The 20,994-nt window shown below is 44.1% G+C and overlaps 2 protein-coding genes across 2 annotated transcripts; both read left to right on the forward strand.

Annotated features, from left to right (window-relative positions):
• The first annotated feature begins 523 nt into the window (after positions 1-523).
• On the forward strand, positions 524-11,053 carry LOC148349971 (uncharacterized). Its single transcript, XM_088320172.1, has 5 exons — positions 524-1,037; positions 2,572-2,619; positions 3,006-3,078; positions 5,332-5,611; positions 10,916-11,053. Exons 1-5 carry the CDS (start codon positions 743-745, stop codon positions 10,925-10,927), a joined length of 708 nt encoding a protein of 235 aa, XP_088176298.1. The 5' UTR covers positions 524-742; the 3' UTR covers positions 10,928-11,053.
• crkl (CRK like proto-oncogene, adaptor protein) lies at positions 10,476-18,293 on the forward strand. Its single transcript, XM_088320171.1, has 3 exons — positions 10,476-11,547; positions 12,641-13,115; positions 17,392-18,293. Exons 1-3 carry the CDS (start codon positions 11,237-11,239, stop codon positions 17,524-17,526), a joined length of 921 nt encoding a protein of 306 aa, XP_088176297.1. The 5' UTR covers positions 10,476-11,236; the 3' UTR covers positions 17,527-18,293.
• The last annotated feature ends 2,701 nt before the right edge of the window (positions 18,294-20,994 follow it).

Consider the following 20,994-nt stretch of genomic DNA (forward strand, 5'->3'; position numbering starts at 1 on the left):
GAGCTTGCGCTCAGACGGCAACTCGGAATCTGATTGGCCAAACGATCCGCTTTATCGTCCCTGCAGAAATAATGGTAAAAAGCCTCCGGGTGGATTTCTGACCCTGGGAACAAGTCATGGCTGAAAAGTGGTTCAATGCTTTCCTCTAGTCTCCCATTTTCTCTTGAAGATGAAGAAGTAGTATTGTTATTGACTAGTCCGTTTTGACACCCATGATGCAAAGCACGTTCCTCCATCAGTGCCGCCCTTTAGTTTACAAACCAATCGGACATCTCTATGTACGCCTGTCCCCTCGTTTGATTGGTCCTCGCACCTGTCAAAGTTCCTGGTCAAGAGGCGTTTAATGCATTGAAAAAGTTCCGAGTTTCCGCCTCAAATGACGTCATTGAAAAGTTCCGAGTTTCTGCCTCAAATACTCTTTACGAATCTTGAAAATGATGATTATCGCTCGTAAGAAAGCAACTGTCGTGTCTAAAAACACGCGCTTCGACGTCTCTTTGATCTGTTTGTGCCGTAAAACGCACGTCTGTTTTTCGGTCGACGACAAGGGAACGCATCGCCAAGAGATGGCCTGTCGCCATAGTAACCGGCGTCTTAGTCGCTTGTCCTCGGTTGAATTGGCTTCAAGTACAAAACTTTTGATCGTTTTCGGAACGCAGAATATCATTTCTTTTTATGGGAGTGGTGACGGGGAGAAATAAGGTTTTTTTACTCGCTAACCGGAAGCTAAGCTAGCTTAACAATGTCCGGTCACAAAGTCCCGCTGCCGCCGGTTCGACACCTGCCCCAATGGAACCGAGTGGGGCGGCTCGGTGTTCGCTGCTCGCCGCGGTGTTTAGCTTCCGACCGCCCGACGCCGCTTCCCGTCCTCCCCGCCGCCGCCGCCGCCGCCGCGGAAGGGCCGAAGAGGGCGAGCGCCGACGCCGACTCTCGCCTGGCGTCGCTCCAGAGAAGCCTGGAATTTCTTCAGTGGCAACACAAAGAAACTCTGGACAAACTTCACCGCCAGGTGGATTTGCTCACCAGGGAGAATCAAGGTGAGTACGATCTTAAAGGAACAGTGTGTGTAGATGAAACTGTGTTGCGGGGGGTCTCCAAGGTGCTGCCCCCTTAAGGACAGCTGGCGTACTCGCAGTCCCGTTCCGAATTTTGCTTATTGGGATGATTTTTCTCTTTCGGGTGGTCGAAGGAGCCTCTTTAACGTTGCTCGCCTGGTGATAAGTTGATATTCTAAAGTGGGGGCCATTATCGCTAATCGATCACAAAAGAAGATCTCGGCTTGAAGAAGGTTGGAGACCCCTGCTCTATTGTATAGTGAGACTGAAAAGTGCCTCGAAGCGCAAGTAAGAATACAAACTACGGAGACTTAAAGTGACCCAACTGCAACGTTTTGCAAAAACAAGAAAAAAATCAACCAAAAAGGAGAAGGGGGGCTGAAAAGAATAAAAATGACACAAGTAAGAACAACATTTAAAATAGAAAGGGAAGAAAAAAGAAGAGGAAAATATGAAAGCAAGAGAAAGGAAGGATATAAAAGAAGAAAAAGTGAAAATTTTAGGAAAACAAAACAAAAAAAAATAAAAGGGAAGAATCGAAATGGGAAAAAAAAATCAAAATTGAGGGAAAAAAACAGGTGAGTTCCCCCTCTGTGAGTGTCAGGTGATGTCAAATAATATTTTACCCGTGGGCATTTAGATAAGCTTTGTATGATAGGTCATTTTATTTTTCTCATCATTCCAATATTTTTATTTCAATAAACATTTGTTTACCACGAGGAGGCTCTAAACAAGGCACACTGTCTTTTTAAGATGATACATTGTGGCTAGCTTAAAATTCAGATTTAAAAATGGCTTATTGCGCCCAAGATGTCCTTCAAACATAAATGTCTTTTTTTAAGAGCGTTGGGAAAAGAAGTGGTGTTTCCGCATTGTTTTTTACTTGCTGTCCATTAAACATGACACCTTTGTTGCTAAGGTACACAACCGATCGGGACTCTCTTCCGGTGGATCGGAAGGGGCAAAATGGCCGCCGTGTTTTTTGCCAAATATTAAGCCATGATTTTCTCTTTTGGGACCATTTTGTGACGTAGCGTACATCAAATAGGGCATATTTGTTGCTAAGGTAAACGAGCCATCGCGGCTCACTTTTAGTGGACGGGAAGCCGAAAAACGGCGACCGTTTTGGTTGCTTATACAAAGAAACAATCACGGCTCGCTTTCAGTGGACTAAAAGTGGCAAAATGGCTGCCGTGTAGAAGAAGAAATAAGGCGGGAAAAGTCTCTCCGAGCCTTTGTTTTAAGGGACCTGTCGTGTCTGGGGTGAGAGGAGTCCATCGTCATTTCCTCCAGACTCGGCAGAGAGAAGCCAGTGATTTTCTGGGCTGTGTTGACGACCCCGTACGAATCGGACGTTAACTGCTAAGGGTTCAATCCTTCTCTTCGTCACTAAAACGCCATCCGATGGCTGAAATCAAATCTCGTTAGCAACCTGGGATTCTGGCTCCACTCGGTTGTCGTTTTACTCAAGAATGAGTTCTCGTCTCTTTTCTGTTTTTTTTTTGTCTGTGTGCAGAGTTGAAGTACAAAATGATCATGGCGGCTCCCAAGACCAGCGGAAAAGGTAATTGCCGCAAATCTCACTTTGACTCGTTATCTCGTTTTCCACTTTTCCTTTCCTTTCCCGCGACCCGTTATTATGGGCGGGAAAAAAAAAACTGCGAAATGACAATAAAATGAGATGTTGTCCCTCTCAACCACACTGAGTGAGTGTAAAGGGTGAATGGACTCCATTTTTAGAGCGCTTTACCCATCACTGAGGACCTTCAAAGCGGAAGAGCAAGAACAGGAAGAAGAGAATGAGCGGGCTCTCATCGCCACCTACTGTTAAGGAGTGTCGTTATTTTCTCATGGTTATTTCGTCACCCGTTGAAAACGGTTCCGCGACCCACCTGTTGAGAAACCCCGCTTTAGCGTACCACTTTGACCTTCAATGTTGTGTTTTTCTAGCTCAGAAACAAAGTCAAGCGGATGTCAAACCTGCGGTTCGGCGGAGAGAATCCACGCAAGGCCAAATGTTAAGGTGAGGGAGAAGTCAATGATCGGTGCAGGTGCTTGAAATCCTTAAAAAGGCTTACATTTTAACAAGGGTTGAAAAGTGCTTGGATTTTGGATGCACCGATTGGAAATGTTTTGAATCGGTTGCCATGTTTCACAGCGAGTCTGGCGACACTGCTCTGTCGCGCTTCGCTATTCCATTTGATCTCGTGGTGAACAACAGTCGGCATGAGTTTGTACGGCTTTGTCCCCTGAAGCGTTATCGCCCTCTACGGGACGGGTGCATGCGACATCGAAACGGGGCACTCTGAAATGTGTAGTAGTGCAACGATTACGTATCAATGATGGACATTGATTTAAAAAAACAAAGGTAATGGTAAATTGTAACGGGAAGAACTACCTGCAACTGAAAATGTCACGGGGGACCGGACCAGAACGGAGGCAGGAGGCAAGAACTGCGTTGACGATCAAAACTTTTGTTTAGCAAAATAAAAGTTGTCGGAAACTCCGGGACAAAACAGAACAAAAACAGGCTTTTACTCAAAACGTGAAAACACAGGTTTCCTCCGAATCAAACAAAACAGGACAGAGCAAAACAGAACGGAAAATGCAGACAGAAAATGCAAATGAACCAGCACCCGCAAAACCCCAAACCCCCCTTAAGAAGCAAACGGGCAAATTACGCGATCTGCTTCAGCCGGTGCCCAGGGCGCGGGGCCAGCCGGTCACCACGGCGACCATGCTGGACACGACAGAAAATGGAAGCTACAGTACATATTACTGTCCGTATGAGTAGAGATTTGTCTCAAAAACAAATCTATTCGCGATGAACTCGAGATCTAAAAATTGTTTCTCGATAAATGCAAGATTGAGAACGGCAGATCTATTTTTGCCTCTGCGAGATACACGATTCGCAACAGATTGTATTTTTTTTCTGGTACTGGATAAATTGGAAAATTGCCTTTGAAAGTCCTTGGAAAGTGCTTGAATTTGGCCTTCAAAAAAGTGAGAAAGGATTTGAATGCAACCAAATCGATATAGCATATGTTCTGCATGAGGGATAATAGGTCGCAAAAATAAACAGTGTCGCAGTTTATGTTTTGATATTCGAAGCCACTCTCAAAAACACCGGAGCTGTATTTCTTTCTCTCGCTGTCTCTTTCTTTTGCTTTCTCTTTCTCTCTTTCTCTCTCTGTCTTTCTCCTCCTCTCGCTCTCTCCCACTTTCTATTTAGTTCTCTCTCTATTTATTTCTCTCTCACTTGTTTTCGGCCTCTTTTCATATCCACCTGCCCACCCTTCTCTCTTTTTTTTCACTTCTTTCTCTCTATTTCTCTTCATCCCTCTCTTTTTTTCTGGCTTTCTCTCCTTTTTCTTTCTCTTTCTGTGTTTTCCTCTCTGTCTTTCTCTGTTTTCCCCTCTGTCTTTTCTTTTTCTCTATCTTTTATTATCCCTTTCTCTTTTGCTCAGTCTCTCTTTCTCTGTCCTTTTTTTCTTTCCACTTCTTTTTTCAATCTCTCTCTATTTTCCCCTTTCTTTCTTTCTTTCTTTCTCCACCTCTCATTCACTACCACTTTCTATTAGTTCTCTCTCTATTTATTTCTCTCACTTGTTTTCTTCCTCTTTTCATATACACCTCCCCACCCCTATCTCTTTGTTCACATCTTTCTCTCTGTTTCTCTTCACCCCTCTCTTTTTTTCTGGCTTTCTCTCCTTTTTCTTTCTCTTTCCCCTGTCTGTGTTTTTCTCGGTCTTTCTCTTTTTTTCTTCTGTCTTTTCTTTTTCTCTATCTTTTTTTATCCCTTTCTCTTTTCCTTTGTCTCACTTTCTCTGTCCTTTTTTTCTTCCCACTTCTTTTTTCAATCCCTCCCTATTTTCCTATCCTTCTTTCTTTCTCTCTCTTTTCTTTTTTTAACCCTTTTCCCTTCCTCTCTTTTCCTGTATTTTTATCTCTCTTTTCTTCACTCCTTTATTTCTGGCCTTTGCTCTTTAACTCTCTCTCTCTCTCTCTCTCTCTCTCTCTCTCTCTCTCTTTCTCTCATTCTCTATTTCTTTCTTTCTTTGAGACCATAAGATTTAGGCTGTGAGCACAGGGCACTTGACTACTTAGTGCACCTGCATGTAGATATACAACAAGGAAACATCATTCATTCATGTAGACTGTCTTTCCTTTTTGTGTATCATTTTGTCTTTGATTCGATCCGGTTTGGAAAATGTCACGGTCAATAAAGGCAATTTGGAATCCTCTTCCCGTCTTTCGCGTCCGCCTCCTCTTCCAGAAGCACGGGAGACGGCGCGGAGGTTCAGGCGGCGCGCGGACCCGAGGGACGGTCCCAGCAGCGGGGGGCGCCGGGGGCTTCTTTGCGGCCGCTCCCACCGGGAAAGGGCCCGTCTCCTCCGCCGCCGAGGGAAGGCCGAATCCTCATCCGGTCTCGGGAAGCGAGTCTCCTTCCGAGGAGCGGCGTGACCCTGCCGGCGCTCGCCCCTAGGCCGGGCCCGGCGGCGGCCGAGCGTCAGAGGAGAAACGCCGGCGTGCGCCGAGACCCCCTCCGAACGACGGTACGTGGCCACGATCCGGATCCGAACGACTTACCGGACCGCCCGCGTCCTAGAAGGATCCGAACACCTTTTCCCGTGGAGACGGACGGGAACGGGATTCATCCGTCCCCGCGACGTGGACCGAACCCTCGCCGGAGGTACACTCGGGTTCTTAAATCGAGCGCGGCGTACAAATAAAATCAGAAACGGGGCTAAAGAAATACAAAATGTAAAGTTAGCGTGCGGTCCATAGCTTCATGAGTTAACGACAGTTGAACGGACAAGGAGCGCATGAAAGGAATAAGGCGCTTTTCCACTCAGCGTGCTGTTCGCGTCGCCCCTCTTTGGCGAAACTAAAACAATAGCGAAAAGAAATGAAGATTCGGGGCCAGTCTGCATCGAAAATTCAATTTCCTAATTTGCGGCATTGAACGCCGACACCAAATGTGTTGACGCAAAAGAGTTTTTTTCAAAGTCCACGACGTTGAAAAGAAATATGAACGAAAGCTGTAACTGCATTTGACCGCTAGATGGCAGCGTGTCCCTACAAAACCAATGCACTGAATACGGTTCCTTGCGATCTACCAGTCCTACTTCTGGGATCCACCGGTAGCTGGTGATCTACATAACAGGCGACTCCAGATTCTAAGCGCTCCTGACAATCTTTTTTTATCCAGCGGGGAAAGTCTCAAATTTCTCATGGCGGCAGATCTAGAACGCGGTTTCCGGGATTCATTCGTTGAAGCCCGGCCTCGTTTGAATTTTCCAAAATCTTCCTTCCGTCCTGTTCCGAAATGACGAGTATCGCATGGTAAAATACGCGTTGAATGACTTGTGGTCTTGGTATTTTTGCTTAAAGATCATCATTTGCTTTTGTGGCATAGGAAAGGCTCTCTGAAAGGGCTTCGCATATTGTAAATTCTCATTTATCTTCAGATGATTTATACATCTCAATAACAATGTGGATTAAAAAATGGATTTGATCCTTCAAAAAGAGGTTCTTATTTGAATAAAAAAGCCCCCGTTGAAGAAATCCGCCGGCAACGCTTCTATTTTAATCCATCGATTCGTTGTTGCAGCCCTCCTTCCGAACTCCACTGGAATCCAAAGCGGAGTAACACTGAAAAAGACATGCCTTTCGTTCCGGCCATTTATTGACGTCATCGTATCCAACGGTTGAAGTCACAGCAAAAACAAACTTTCTACTCTAAAGACCCAATGTGTAAAACTCGACCACTAGACGGCACCGTTGATTCCAAGGTGTAGAATAAATAGACATTTCTCCACCTAGGATTTGACTTTTCATCAAAATGAACATTGGGTATGACAGTTCATGTATTTTGCCTAGTATTCAAATCGACCGTTTATTCTTCTGGATGAAAGTTTTTGTACCACTAGGAGGCACTAAATATGACACACTGTCCCTTTAAGGAAGAAACTGAGTTTGTTCTTGTACAGGCCGCACAGAAGCCACGAAAGTGAACGCGTTCACGTACGTTTCTTACATTTTTGTCGCGTTTCTGTAATTTTGTAGTCTTTCCAAAGTAGTATTGCTGTAGTTATTATTGTAGACGGACTGAGGAGATCATTTCTTCCTCATGCCATGAGGCTCTTGATCTCCACCCGGGGGAGTCAAAGCCCCCATGAAACCCCACCCCCCACATTTGCATATTACCCTATTTTCATGACAGTGTAGCACTATTTAAATACTCTATATCGACACGATTATATTGGGTATTTTTGTATTCTACATCTTTATTTGATTTTTCAACACAAGGATAATGCTGAAAGTGTGAATTTCCCTACGGGGATGAAGAAACTATCTATCTATCTTCTTTTGTCATGACATTTCTGTAGCTTTATTTTTGTACTATAGTATTACTGATATAGGGTTCTTTGTAGTATTTCCATAGTAGTATTTCTATTTTAGAAAGGAGTGGAGAGGTGTTGTGAAAGGATAGCGGGATTGTGGACGCGTTCTTAAGGATGGGCTGGGCACCCGTATGATGCGGCAGGGGTAAACCAGCGAAAGATTTCAGGCCCTGCTGTTGAACAAAAGATTGTGTGCCTCCTAGTGGTACCGATAAAACTTGTATCCGATAAAATAGTTGTTTTGAACACTAGGCAAATAGACATAAACGAGCATATCATGGGTTGAGAAGTTTGTATTCTTTGACGCCGCAGCATGTTTGTCTGGCATCCTGCCGCCATGCCGTGTATCGATGGCCCTCTCTCCGACCAGATAACGCGCTGCCATCTGGTGGTCAAAGTATGACACATTGGGGCTTTAGCACTCCATTTGATATTTGGTTTTGAAGTATTTCTGTCGCGGTCTTTTTGTTGTAGACACACAAAGCGATAAAAGGGGACAACCATGGCACCAAAATAGCATTTTTCTTATTCGCGGTCGACTTTATTTTGTAGGATTGAGCTTGTCAGTCTATTTTGCGCATTTTGCTTCGGCGGGCCGGGTGAAAAGAGCTGCCGGGGCGGCGTGCGGCCCTCGGGCTGTGGTTTGCCCACCGCTGAGTTCGTCCCGGGCGAAGTCTTTTCCCCTTTTGACTTTGCGGCCATTAAAATGCAGGCGGCGTTGTGCTACTGCAAGCTGCTCTCTGGCAGCTGCGGTCACAAAAAGAGAACACGAGGACAGAAAACCTCCTAAACCCCAACAACCGCCGTTTCTTCTCGGGTTTTTTTTGTGTGTACTTTTTATCTTTGAAGTCGTACGCCGACCACTCGCTTTTTTTTTTTTCAAATAAACTTTGATCATTTAAGTCGAAGTTTTTGAACGCGTCGCAAAAATGAGCGTTTCCGAGAGCTGCAAATTAGAATCCGTTCTCATTCGATTGCGGCCATTTTGTTTCCATTTCTATCGTACATTAAAGAATGTATTAAACTTGGAGGGGAGGCGAGGGGGGACTATAACAATAAGGAAAAGATGGGTCAAAAACTGAATAAAAACACGATAAAAATAAAGTACAACTATAAGAAAAAAACAAGGTAAATGAATAGATATATGAAGTTAAAAATTTAAAAAAACAGGTTCAAGTATAAATAAAAGCAGGCAAAAAAAAAGAATCCATTGAGAAATCTATGAAATAAATAAAGGATTACGACTTGAAGGAAAAGCAAGAGAGAATTCTATAAGGTTCAAAATAAAGGAGTACAAAGATAAGAAAAAGCAATGGATAGGAAAAAAGAATGAATTCAGAAGCCTATCCAGAAAAAAATCTCATACAAAATCAAAATACAATTCCAAAATGAACAACTCTAACTCTAATAGCAATTGAACCCCCCTGTTGTCTTCGAGTGTTGTTTACAAAAAAAAAACTGAAAAATCTCCTAAATTATATTTTTTTCACTTTAAACGTTTTCACTTTTCCTAGATTGTTCCTAACTGTCGAAATAAACGAAATGTGGTTTTTATTTCACATGACCATGGAAGTCAAGTCATGTTTCTTGATGACACTCCTCATCACAAGAAGTCTCAAAGACCTGCGCAGGCCCGAATGGAGAAAACTCAAACCTGCAGATTTCTTCTTGGCTCTTGGGATCATTAGAAGGCCAGCAGTTTCTGAGCAAAAGCTCCGAGCAGGAACATCGGGGCAAATTAGATATGAGGGGGCAAGTCCATGCATGATTTTGTATCATACCGACAGAACCTTAAAATCACAATCAACATTTCAGTCTTTTCAGGGTAGAGGAACAAAAAGTCAAAGGACAGCCATCTTTTTATCTCAGTCAGGCAGGTCTCCAAATTTCCACAATCAAGTGGGGCAGATTTCTCCATTGGAAGACACGGTCGAGTAGCAATGGAAACTGATATTGTTCGTGCGCATAATATCACCTAACAGAAGCATATAAATACTAAAAAGAAGGGGACCAAGTACTGAGCCCTGTGGAACACCGCACGTAACACTAAAGGGCTGAGATGTCATTTCACCGTATTTAACACAATGCGTCCTATCTGAGAGGTAGGATCTGAACCGTGAGAGGACGGTTCCTGAGAGACCGATCCATTTTTCTAGCCCATCTAGTAAGATATTATGGTCCACAGTGCCCTCTGAGATGGGATCTCCAACCTCATTGGAACTGTTTCGATCTAAGCTTAAAACACACGTATATTCTATAGCATAGGTGCCAAACAGGTGTCCCGCGAGCCAGATCAGGCCCAGTAAGGGATTGAATCCGACCCGCGACAACACTCAGAGAAGCGCAAGAGAAAAACAAGCTGCAGGTTGAAATATGTCCACTTGATGTTGCCAAAGCTAGGTGCCTCTCACGAAGACACTGTACTTGTATTTTCACTTATTTTGCTCTAGCTTCCTTTTTTCCTATTCTCTTTCTCTATTCATATTCTTCGCGCTTTCGTATCTCTTTTCTCTCCTTCTGTCTTTCTATTTCTCTTTGGATTTCTTTCTTCCTCTCCTTTTCTTTCCCCTTCTCTCACGACTTCTCTTTTTATCTTTTGTTTCTCACACGCTCTCACTCTCTTTCTTTGTCCCTCCCTCCCTCCCTCTATCTCTTATTTCTTTATCTCTCTTTTTCTTTCTCTTGAATCTACTCGTCCGGCCCCCGACCGAATGTGTGTTGTATCGTGTGGCCCCCGACTTCAAATGAATTTGACACCCCTGGTGTATTAGCAACATCCTTTGCGGCTGGAGTCCATTGCCAGGAGGAGATTGTCGGTTACCTTAATCCTTCGACTGTTTACAAAAAGTATAGATGATCCTTAAAAAGAGGACGAGGCGAAGGTGAAATAAAAAGAATGAATTTAAGAAAATAAACAAGGAAAAAAAGTTTGTTGACGTCATTGTTCGTCACGGCAAGATGATTGACAGCTCACACCGGTTCCGCTTCGTCACCCCCCTTAGACCCGCCCCCTCCACTTTCTAAGCCCCGCCTCCCCCTCCGGCCCGTGACGAGAACGGGACCTGCCCTCCCGTCGCCATTTTTTTAAAAGTCTCTCCCTGCTTTTGCCGTTTACCGTCTCCGGGAGGGAAAAGAAGACAAAAACCAAATCATTTTGAAAAGTAAGATTCCGAAGAATCTTCTCGACGCGGCGTCACGTGCCTGACATGCGCGCGCATCAGGCGAAATCGTGTCTCGCGCGAAGACGACGTGTGTTGCGCCGCCATTTTTGCCCTCTTCCGACGCCGCCGCCGCCTCTCAAGTCCGACTGCGGACTCAAAAGCTTCTCGTAGGCCTTTCCCCTCCGTTATCATCCCGGGGAGCTTCTACTCAGTCGTCACCCTCTCCAAAACCGCCATGTGGACTTATCAATCCTACAACTGAGGTCGTTTTCCCCCTACCTTGTCTTCTCAGAACCGACAGTGACCCGGAGGAGGTCCTTTCCCCCAGGCGAGATTCTTCGCCGTCTGCTCGGAAGGAGGAAGCTAAAAGGGGGAAGCTTCATCGATGACTTTGATGGCCCTGCGTGATTATTCTTCGTAAGTTTTGCGGCTGTTGCTGCAGCATGTTTGGAAGTTGGCTAGGACCAGCCTGTTTGTGAAGAACACCAGGTAGGGGGTTGGGGGGAGCTGGACCCAAGAACCGAACCTGCAACCCCCTCATTATCACTCACCAAACCCCTTCCCAGACTGGGGGATCTTTCTCACTGATTTTTGAACTTATCGCGTCACAGAGATGTCCACAGCTCGCTTTGATTCCTCAGACCGCTCGGCCTGGTATTTCGGACCCGTGTCCCGCATCGAGGCTCAGAACAGGTTACAAGGACAAAGACACGGCATGTTCCTGGTCCGGGACTCTTCTACCTGCCCGGGGGACTACGTCCTCTCCGTGTCCGAGAACTCTAAAGTATCTCATTATATCATCAACTCTTTGCCCAGTAAGAGGTTTAAGATCGGGGATCAGGAGTTCGAGCATCTGGCCGCCCTGTTGGAGTTCTACAAGATCCATTACCTGGACACCACCACGCTGATAGAACCGGCACCCAGGTAGGCCAGTTGAGAGCCCCTCCTGCTTTGGGATCTGGGTCGGCTATTTTTATCAAGAAGTAACCTACTTTTCAGTCAGACTGCAGACTGTTATGTCACGGAGGATCAAGACAGATCTTCGAATGGCGCACATGGCTGCTTAGTGAATAATGTATCCTACCTTCTCTGACCTGGATTTTGTTTGCAGTTGAAAAATCTTTTGAGACGCGTAGAACTCCAAGATCAGGGGCTGCAACGAACGACTAATTTCATGGCCGAAGAGTCACCCGTCGAATTGGAACCATAAACCGACGAATCTGATCATTAATACGATAATTTGTGAAGCGCATTTAGTAGTCAACTACAAAGTTTCTAACGAAAGTATCTAAAGATTCTCAAAAATTTGAAATTAAACTGTTTGAACGACTGATGTTTTGTTGCTGCTAACGTTTTAACAACTGACGTTTATTTTTTGGGCTGCATACCTTTATTTCAATTATGTTTCAGGCTCTCTTAGAGAGTGACATCTACGCGTAATAAGTTATCATGCATCTCATCAAAATCATATTAGCTTGAATGTTAGTTAAATCTTACCGAGGCAAGTCAGACTCTCGTTTCGTTCAACTTTTAGACGCGCTTTCTCTTTAAAAGGTCGATTTTATCTCATTATCACACTAGGAAATAATTTTAGAACATGGAGAAAACATCGTATTGCAACAAAATACCATCCCAGTTCTTTTACGTACCTATACCTTTTAAACCGCAACATTATTGACGCACAGGTAAAAAAGTGGAGAGACTGTTTAACTTATCAGCATGCAGAACAATGCAAATCAGTGTTTCTGGCTCTGTCAAAAAAAAACTGCGCTAGGGAGATAAAATGGAATGCCTTTTCGTATGTCATCCGTATCTTTGGAAGAACTCCACGCACGATACGTCGATATCAATGATAATGAAGACGATATTGTTCAAAACGGTCTCATCCTTTAGTCATGTGCGCAAGGGATGGGATAGCTTAAGAAAAAAGTCTCATGTGCAAAGCGGCGAACCATCGATAAGCGCAAAGTAGCGCGCGGTCTCTGTAATTCTCCTGTTTTGTTTTGTTAAACGTAAGGTACCCGAGCACGGTGTGCGCCCCGATCCAGCCCTTGCTCGGCCAGGAGGACAACCTGGAGTACGTTCGGACTCTGTACGACTTCACGGGCAGCGACGCCGAGGACCTCCCCTTCAAGAAAGGCGAGATCCTCGTCGTCTTGGAAAAGCCTGAGGAGCAATGGTGGAGCGCCAAGAGCAAAGACGGTCGCGTGGGCATGATCCCCGTCCCTTACGTGGAGAAACTGGGGCGACCCTCGCCCCACCCGGGCCAGCCGGTTTTGGGATCTCGCAACTCCAACAGCTACGGCATCCCCGAACCTTCGCACGCTTTGGTCCACGCCTACGCTCAGCCGCAAACGCCTTCGCCGTTGCCTCCGGGAGCCCCCGGCGCCTTCAGCTCTCCGTTGGCGTCCGTGCAGAACGGGCCCGTCATGGCCAAGGCCATCCAGAAGAGGGTGCCCTGCGCTTACGACAAGACGGCTCTCGCTTTGGAGGTATTTGAACGAATCTTACAGACTTTGTCATCTGGTTCATTACTGTAGCGCAGTGGTCGACGACCGAGGGCCACGGACTGCTATCGGGCCCCAGAGTCCTTTGTTACCAGGCAGCGCAGAAAGAAAAACAAGTGTTCGTGCCAACACACAATCTCCTTTTTACCAGCACAGTATTTTCTTGGTTATCGCAGTTAATTAGGGGCAAAGGCAGAACGCCCCGTTAAACGTGAAAATCTACTAAGTAACGACGCCCCTTTATAAAAGCCCCCAAGGTTCAAACTTACCGGCTGAGAGTATACCATTGTAAATGGACTTTTATTTATACTGCCCTTTACAACAATCCTTTTGGTGCACAAAAGTTTTCTCAAACTACTGAGTATTAACAGCCATCCTGAAGAAGTGTGTTTTTACAAAATAACAACTATAGATCTAGAAATCAAAACACAGAACACCAAAATTTGCAGTTGAGTGAACGGTCTTTTTCATACAAAAGTACATTGGAATTGGAGGGCTTTTCCCTCCAGTGTGAGAAAGCGGTTTAGAGAGCGGCCGGCTAACTGTTTGCTAGGATCTGGTATCCCTCTGTTAAGCCGTCCCAAATGTAGCCGTTTCCCACAAATTGAAGCTTCGGGTCATCCGTTTCATGGGTAATGGATCTGGCGTTGACACATAGCTGTAGTAGTAGGCTGGACCTGCAGCGCCGCTATTGCTTTCTCTCCTAACGCAGCACCAGTCCCTTCCCGGACCCGATAATCCAGGAAGCACCCGCTGGTGATCACCGATTCTTTGCGCTCTTCTGACGTTCTTCAGAGTCCGATTCAATTGATACATTTCTCTTCAATGTAACTAGCTGCTGAAATACTAGCTGTGCTTCGCAGTTTGTTTTGGGTGGACTTCATGACGTGTGCGCCCGCTTATTTCATAGAACCTAAACTGACAACCAAAATAAATTGATTCATTCATAAATAGTCAACACATGTGGTAGCATTTCGTTGTAATCACACATTTCTAATTGTATGTTCTTTTCAAGTTTATAAGGTGTCCTTTCACATTTGTGGTCATTTTTCGTCTAATTAGTCTTAAATGCAGGACGTTACTCTCTGGAATCAAATACAAACCTCAAATGTGAAGAGTACTTAACAATGGCTTTAAACATGGATCTGACCTACAGAAAATGGAATCTGGTGACAATCATACATTCTGATTGAATGGAATAGAATATGATTGTCTTTATTGTCGTCGTTATTAACGCAGCGAAACATTCAGTGAGATTAGACGTGGCACTCCTGGGTAAACATGTAATAATGACTTTGAAGAACAAAATAATGGGCAATATAGTCACAATATATTGCTTTGAGGCTGGCCCAAGTTGTAAAAATATGACTGCTGAGAATTGAATGGAACTCATCAGGTTCCATCATGTATTGAATGAAGAAGACGGCAAGGCATAAGCGCCGAGTGACGGCCTCGACCCGTTTTTCGAGCCCATCGGTCGGAACGTAACATTTCCAGGCTGAGCTCTCGCTGAATAAAACACTTCATTGTCAGTCGGGGAAAAGCCGTACCACAGGCACCAAATTCTTCTGCGTGTCACGCTGACACATCGACCAGTGAGGTTACAAAAGCCGATCTTGGTCGCGTCGATGAAAAAAGTTCCCTGCGGCTGTTTTTACACCAGATCCCTTTTCAAAGCGGTTCCAAATAGTGTTATATTGTTGCATGCGACGCCGATGTAAGGTCAAAACCCAATTTGATTTGATTCTTGCTCATCGCACGTCACGGAATACGATTCCTGAATTCCCGAGCCCGTTCGGCTTTCGCTTGCGTGTTAAGACGTGTTACTCCTTCTGCGTGCCTCAAAAGTGCTCGACTCCGCTCGTCGGTCTACGACTTTGCCGTGTGACTTCTGCAAAATAATGCAAATATAATCGTTTGGCACGATAATTGCTCGGGTTCAGTCAACTTTGGACAAAACGTGGTTTAGGTTTTGCAATTCTTGTTACCCTCAAAGATTGCATTGAACTCTTGTTAAATCCATAAGTAACAAATAGCGTGAGTTTCTGTGTAGGATTTGACTCGAATTTAATCCCGATATCGAGCATATGGCGCTAACAGAGCGGGCCGGCTTTGCCGGCACGAAACCGTCTGCCTTAGATGCAGTCATTTTTCTTGCTCTCAACTTTGATCTCCCTCATATGGCTTAAGTACACTACAAAACCATAAAATGATTAAAAAACATATTTCCACAGGCTAGTGTTTTTGAAATCTGACAAAACAACAAAAGTCAATTCAATGCTGACAATGGACAACCGTGTGATACAGAAGTAGAGATCCCTATGAGTATTTTTACCTATCTTTTACATTTCCACCTTTATTTATATTACTGTCACGAGCTGCTGCTGCTCCTAACATTTTTATTGTACGTCGTGTCCTATTTGTCAGATGTTTTTACTCAAGTATTCGCTGGGAAGACACTTTGTTTGAGTACTGTATAAGGTCAGGTCTGTTCCGTACATTTGCATGGAAGAGTGGCAAACCCGATTTCCCTTTCTTGCATTTCGAGTACATTTGAGACATTGACAAATACGATGGGCCTTGACCTCACATGCAAGAAACGCAAGCATGTTCATCCTACTTGTGAGTAAAGGGCTTCGTTATGATAACAAATAGATTGTAGCTGCTTCACTGCTCAATCTCACTCTGCTTCAAGTGGATATTTCGGGGAAATTTAGCTTGTAATGGACAGGATAGTGAATGGTGACGAGAAAACCGGAGTAGGAGGGCATTGATGATGACGGTGTGGTCGTCAGCGCAGTCGAATGCAACAAACGAGTCGTTAAGAATTGTAAACGACACTTTCGCTTCTACCTAGCTTAGTGCCAGTTGATGGAAGATGGGAATGAATGTTTTTTTATACTACGCACAAAGTTTATGATTTAAAAAGCGCGACTGTAGCCAGTTAGCTAATAGCCATACTTTGTAAACATGCTCGCAAAAACATGAAGTAGAAGGACACGGGAAATTGTTTTCTAAAAGCTCCCGTTTTGACCTCCCTTTCCTTCCTTCTTGTGTGCCCAAAAAAGCAAATCAGCAGATCCCCCCCCCCTCCACAAATCATTTTAAATAATACATGAGTTACTAACTAAGGGGGTACTCGAGAATTATCAGGCTTATCTGACCGATTACACCCTAATATTACCTGAGTTTTCAGCTCGAAAAGAAAAAAAAATCCGATGGTTAATCACCTGCTGCCACACTAACAATAAACCAGCCGACACAACGTGTTGAAAAGATTACGAGCATTTATGTATAATCATTTATTCGTGTAGTTGTATAAATACTAGGTGTCCTCTCTATTCCAAGTCTTCATGTATATTGATTTATGTTGGTGTCATCATTTTGTCATGTGCGCAAGGGATGGGATAGCTTAAGAAAACAGTCATGTTTCATCATGCACAGGCTGTTGGATGCTCTTCTGGATCTCAGTCGGTACAGTACCTCGAGTTTTGTTTTGCCAACGCTTTTTTTCGCGCTTCCGTGCATATGTTACTGTCAATTGATATCAAGGTTTGTACGGCTGCTCAACAACTTTCAAAATGCTTGACTCAATGTTGTGTTTTTAAGGAATGAAATGTGCTCGAATATTGGGTGAAGTACTTGTAAATGATTACAATTGTTGCGATTTTTCTGAACAAATTTGCTTCAAAATGCCGCCAGCGCTGCCCCCTGGTGGCTTCGCTTCACCATTGCATTTCTTCTTCCCTTACGATTGATAGCAGCTGGTATTACAGTACTTCCTGCCACTGAGCTACAGCTTACTGTCATTTTTACCAAACACCTACATGGGTAGAGATACATGTCCAAAACAATTATATTATCGATTTACTGAAGATCTAAAAAATGTTTTCTGTCTTGATCAATGAACATGAAAGAGTAAAAACGGCAAAAGTCAATCGCAGGTATATTTGTGGTCCTGCAAAATACATGATTAACACTGGATTTCTTTTAGTGGTACTGGAGAAACGGGGAAATTGGCTTTGAAAGTGCTTGAATTTGGCCTTGACCTGCGCTATTTGGTTAAGATTGACAGTTGCGGAGTGTCTTCACCGCGGCACAATGTGTGACTTTCTGTTCTAGACGTTCCCCCACCTTTTAAAAAAAAAACAACTCTTTAATGCAAGAAGTAAAGGTTGAATGAGTTCATTTTTATGGCAGTTTAAGGCTTAACGTCGGAAAACGATCGTTTTCTCTCATTCAACTCTGTCTCTCTCTTCAGGTGGGCGACCTGGTGAAGGTGACTCGGATGAACATCAACGGGCAGTGGGAGGGGGAGGTGAACGGACGCAGGGGTCTCTTCCCCTTCACCCACGTGAAAATCCTCGACCCGCAGAACCCGGACGAAAGTGACTGAACCGACTCGGACGGAAGCGCTCGGAAACGGTCGTGAGTCCGCGTCGCACCGCGTGCTTGACCTCCTTGGGGCCGTGCTATATCCGCCGCTCTCCCTGACGTAAACCCGATTCACCCGGACTCAAAGCGGACTCCCTGACAAGCAGTGTTGGTTCCGTTTCATTTCCTCGTGTATATTTGGAGTATGTATGTGTACCTAATATGAGGGAAAGGCAATTTCGATCATCCTCATTGAAATCTTGATGAAGCGCACACATTTCCACCGGTCTCTCGGGAGCTACCCGGGCAACCGGATGAGCTACACATTTTGGTCTCTGCCTCCAACTATTTACAAACAGCCGCCTATTTTTTTGTTTGAATACTCGTGCTACTTATCCTCAAATGGTAAACGGACTGCAGTCGTATAGCGCTTTCACCCCTCGGAGCCCTTTACAATGTACTTCACACACATCGATAGCAGAGTCGGCCACGCAAGGCCCAGCTCGCTTATGGAGGGCATTAGGGCTTCGGTGTCTTGCCCCAGGACACTTCCGCGTCGAAGTGGTGCCGGGAATCGCGCTCGTGACCTCTTTGGTCCCTCGATAACATTAAAGTCCACAAACGTTTTCCTTCAACGGCCATGAGCGGAGTCCACGTAAGGACGCTACAGCTCGAGTGAATTTTTCTTTTGGTTATTAAAGGGAAAGTGTGTATTATTGGAGCATTAGATGTTGCCGTTTTGTGTTGGCGCAAACGTAAATAGTAAAAAGCACAAGGAAGGACTCCCAATTACAGAAAGTGACCAAACCACACATTTTACATTCAAAATTTTTGCCCTTTGTTGGATTTTTGGGTACTTGTAGCACAAGATGGCGGACAAATACATCAGCTTCTTCTAAATCCGTTTTTCTTAAAAAATGGGCGAGCGCGCTTGTCCTTTGGGAACTTTTTTGGTTTTATTCTTTAACTTTTCAAAGAATCAAGCGCAATTGCGCTTCCACTACACTAGGAGCAGTGTTGCTCTCATTGACAGTGTTTTGTTGTATAAACGTTGAATATGAAGTGGAGCAGACCCTCAAGTATTCCCATGGAAAACATAATGAGCCTAGATGAAGAGACAGCACAAGAGGATTTCTTCTTCAGAGGGTGTCTTGACAAAAAAAGAATTGAAAAGCACCAGATGAGGCTTATGTTATATAAAATGAATGTACATTTCTTGACCTACAAGTATTTCCAAATGCACATTTATGTATTACAGCTCATTATTTCCATCAATATTCTTTTCAGTTTAACGGATCAACCAACTAGGAGGCTTTTATTAATACACACTGTCCCTTGAAGCGCACCAAACTCAAGTCTTCATGCATTAGTGTTCTAGTACTTTGAAGGCGTGGCCCTAAACCTTCAATACTTACTTAGCTAGAAGTATTCCGAGAATTTGTTGTTTTCCTACCACAAAATATTGCCCCAAGAATTTGGTGAAGAGATGATCCGATTTGCTCTAATGGTTCAATTCATCAGAGTGTTATGAAAAGGATTGTTTTGAAAGCAATTCCAAAGGGGTTTCCAAGCTGAGAGCACTAAGGCTTCCTTTGATTTGCATTTCTGATATAGCCTCTTTTTACCAGGTTGTAATTATTAGTGTAGGAATTATTGGCAATTTTTCATATGAAATTTGGAAGGATTTACCATGCATTTAAAGATCTCTGGATAGTTTCTTATGGCAGTTTGAAATCACTTTGCCTAGAAAATCTCAATGACCCACCCCTGGTGAGCTATTTTCAGAACGAGTTCACAGCTTACTCGGCTCTTGGTGACCCCTGTTTTACCGATGTAGATAAATGACACTTTGAATGAACTCGTGAGTCAATCGGATGAGAACATTAAGAATGATTGGGAGACTCCAAACGGCCCCTTGGCCTCAGTTTGTGAATCGTAAAATGTCGGTTTTTTTTTAAACTTATTTAAGAAAATGACACTCTAATATGGACTGGTTAGTTAATATCATTTCTAATAAATGCTGCAGGCTACTAACAATATAAACAGGGTCGGGTAGGGTTACTTCAACGTGATGACTTTCAATGACTTTTGGATGACTCCAATAGCAAATATAAAAGACAAAAGAAAGACTTGCAACACGTGGTAAGCTTTCTCTCCTGGCTTTGATCTCCGGCAAAACGAACATCAAATGCGACAGAAACAAAATGAAAAGAAATCCAAACAGCTTGCCGACATCATTTTTGCCGTTCCATGTATTCCGTTACTCCCCAAGTCTGCGCAAAATGGAGTCATTTGATTCCTATTTAGTTTATTTTGTCTTTTATGAGCATATTTGGTATTGGTGTCATCCAAAAGTCATTGAAAGTAATCCAGTTCAAGTAACCCTACCCAACCCTGACTATAAATGGACTACAAGTAGTCCCTGGGCCCCCGTTTGTTTTTTATGTTGTAGCTCCGCCCCATTACAGGTGTTGTGCCGCCGCATTTCAAAATGCTCCTTTTTATTGAATAGCTCCGCCCCCATTTCAACTTTTTGAACAATAAAGCATGTTTCATTTGAATTGAAATATGATGTAACTCCACCCCAAAATGTGTGTTGTGCCGCTGCATTCAGAATTGTCTTGTTCTTCCTCATGGCTCCGCCCCCATTTCAAGTTTTGAAACGATGAATTCGAGTCGTGCGAAATCCTGGAAAATGTCTGAATTTGAATGGCATTTCAAGGTTTGAAAAGTGCTTGAATTTCGGGTGAAGCGCTTGTATATGCTTCAAATTGTTGCCACGTTTCTCTGCACTCTGAAACGATTGACTACGCGTTTAACTAGAAAAAAATGAATCCTTAGAAGAAATGACTTTCTTCAGCTCGCACTCACCTTAAATTGTGAATATCGATAGGACCGTCGATAATCGCCATAACGACGACGTACAGTATTTTTTCTTCCGGTACTGAGAATGGAAATTGGAAACTTGCCTATGAAGGTCCTTAAAAAGTGCTTGAAAAGGTGTACGAACCCTGTGTGCCACCGCATTTTGTTCTTTGTTTTGATTTCCGTTTGGAAGAACAAATGCATGTTTTGCCGCTGATAAATAACGATGTTCTGCCCCCGTTCCAGGTTCTTTTTTTCTGTAAACGGGGCTGAAAATGCTCCATCTTTATGCAAACTGCCTCCTAAGTGGACCCGAGCCGACAATTCTGCTGTAAAAAAACAAATAATGACGATGAGCTGCCTCTTTTGTATGCTACGTTTCTCTTTTTTGATTTAGATTGCCGAGTTGCCGTGACGACCCCGTTCAAAGCAAAAAAGGGAAGTGCGCGTTGAATTTCGTTGTGTTTTCAAGGATTGAAAAATGCTTCGATTTTGGGTTATGTTCCGGGAAACGGTTGCCGCGTTTCTCAAGAACTCTGTTTAAAAATGACACCGACGCTGCTTTCTGGCGGCCTCGCCGATGCATTTCTTCCCTCTCGATTAACGACGGTTTGCATTAGTTTGT

This window comes from Urocampus carinirostris, chromosome 16 (genome assembly GCF_059441175.1).
Source record: "Urocampus carinirostris isolate Australia breed hairy pipefish chromosome 16, RoL_Ucar_1.0, whole genome shotgun sequence".
NCBI lineage: Eukaryota > Metazoa > Chordata > Actinopteri > Syngnathiformes > Syngnathidae > Urocampus > Urocampus carinirostris.

Excerpts from the sequence above, each read along its gene's own strand:
- LOC148349971 (XM_088320172.1), top strand. The coding sequence starts at position 743 with ATGTCCGGTCACAAAGTCCCGCTGCCGCCGGTTCGACACCTGCCCCAA. Across the intron at positions 1,038-2,571 it reads GCTCACCAGGGAGAATCAAG|AGTTGAAGTACAAAATGATC; the intron begins GTGAGTACGATC and ends GTCTGTGTGCAG. Across the intron at positions 3,079-5,331 it reads ACGCAAGGCCAAATGTTAAG|AAGCACGGGAGACGGCGCGG; the intron begins GTGAGGGAGAAG and ends CTCCTCTTCCAG.
- crkl (XM_088320171.1), top strand. The coding sequence starts at position 11,237 with ATGTCCACAGCTCGCTTTGATTCCTCAGACCGCTCGGCCTGGTATTTC. Across the intron at positions 11,548-12,640 it reads CTGATAGAACCGGCACCCAG|GTACCCGAGCACGGTGTGCG; the intron begins GTAGGCCAGTTG and ends GTTAAACGTAAG. Across the intron at positions 13,116-17,391 it reads AGACGGCTCTCGCTTTGGAG|GTGGGCGACCTGGTGAAGGT; the intron begins GTATTTGAACGA and ends CTCTCTCTTCAG.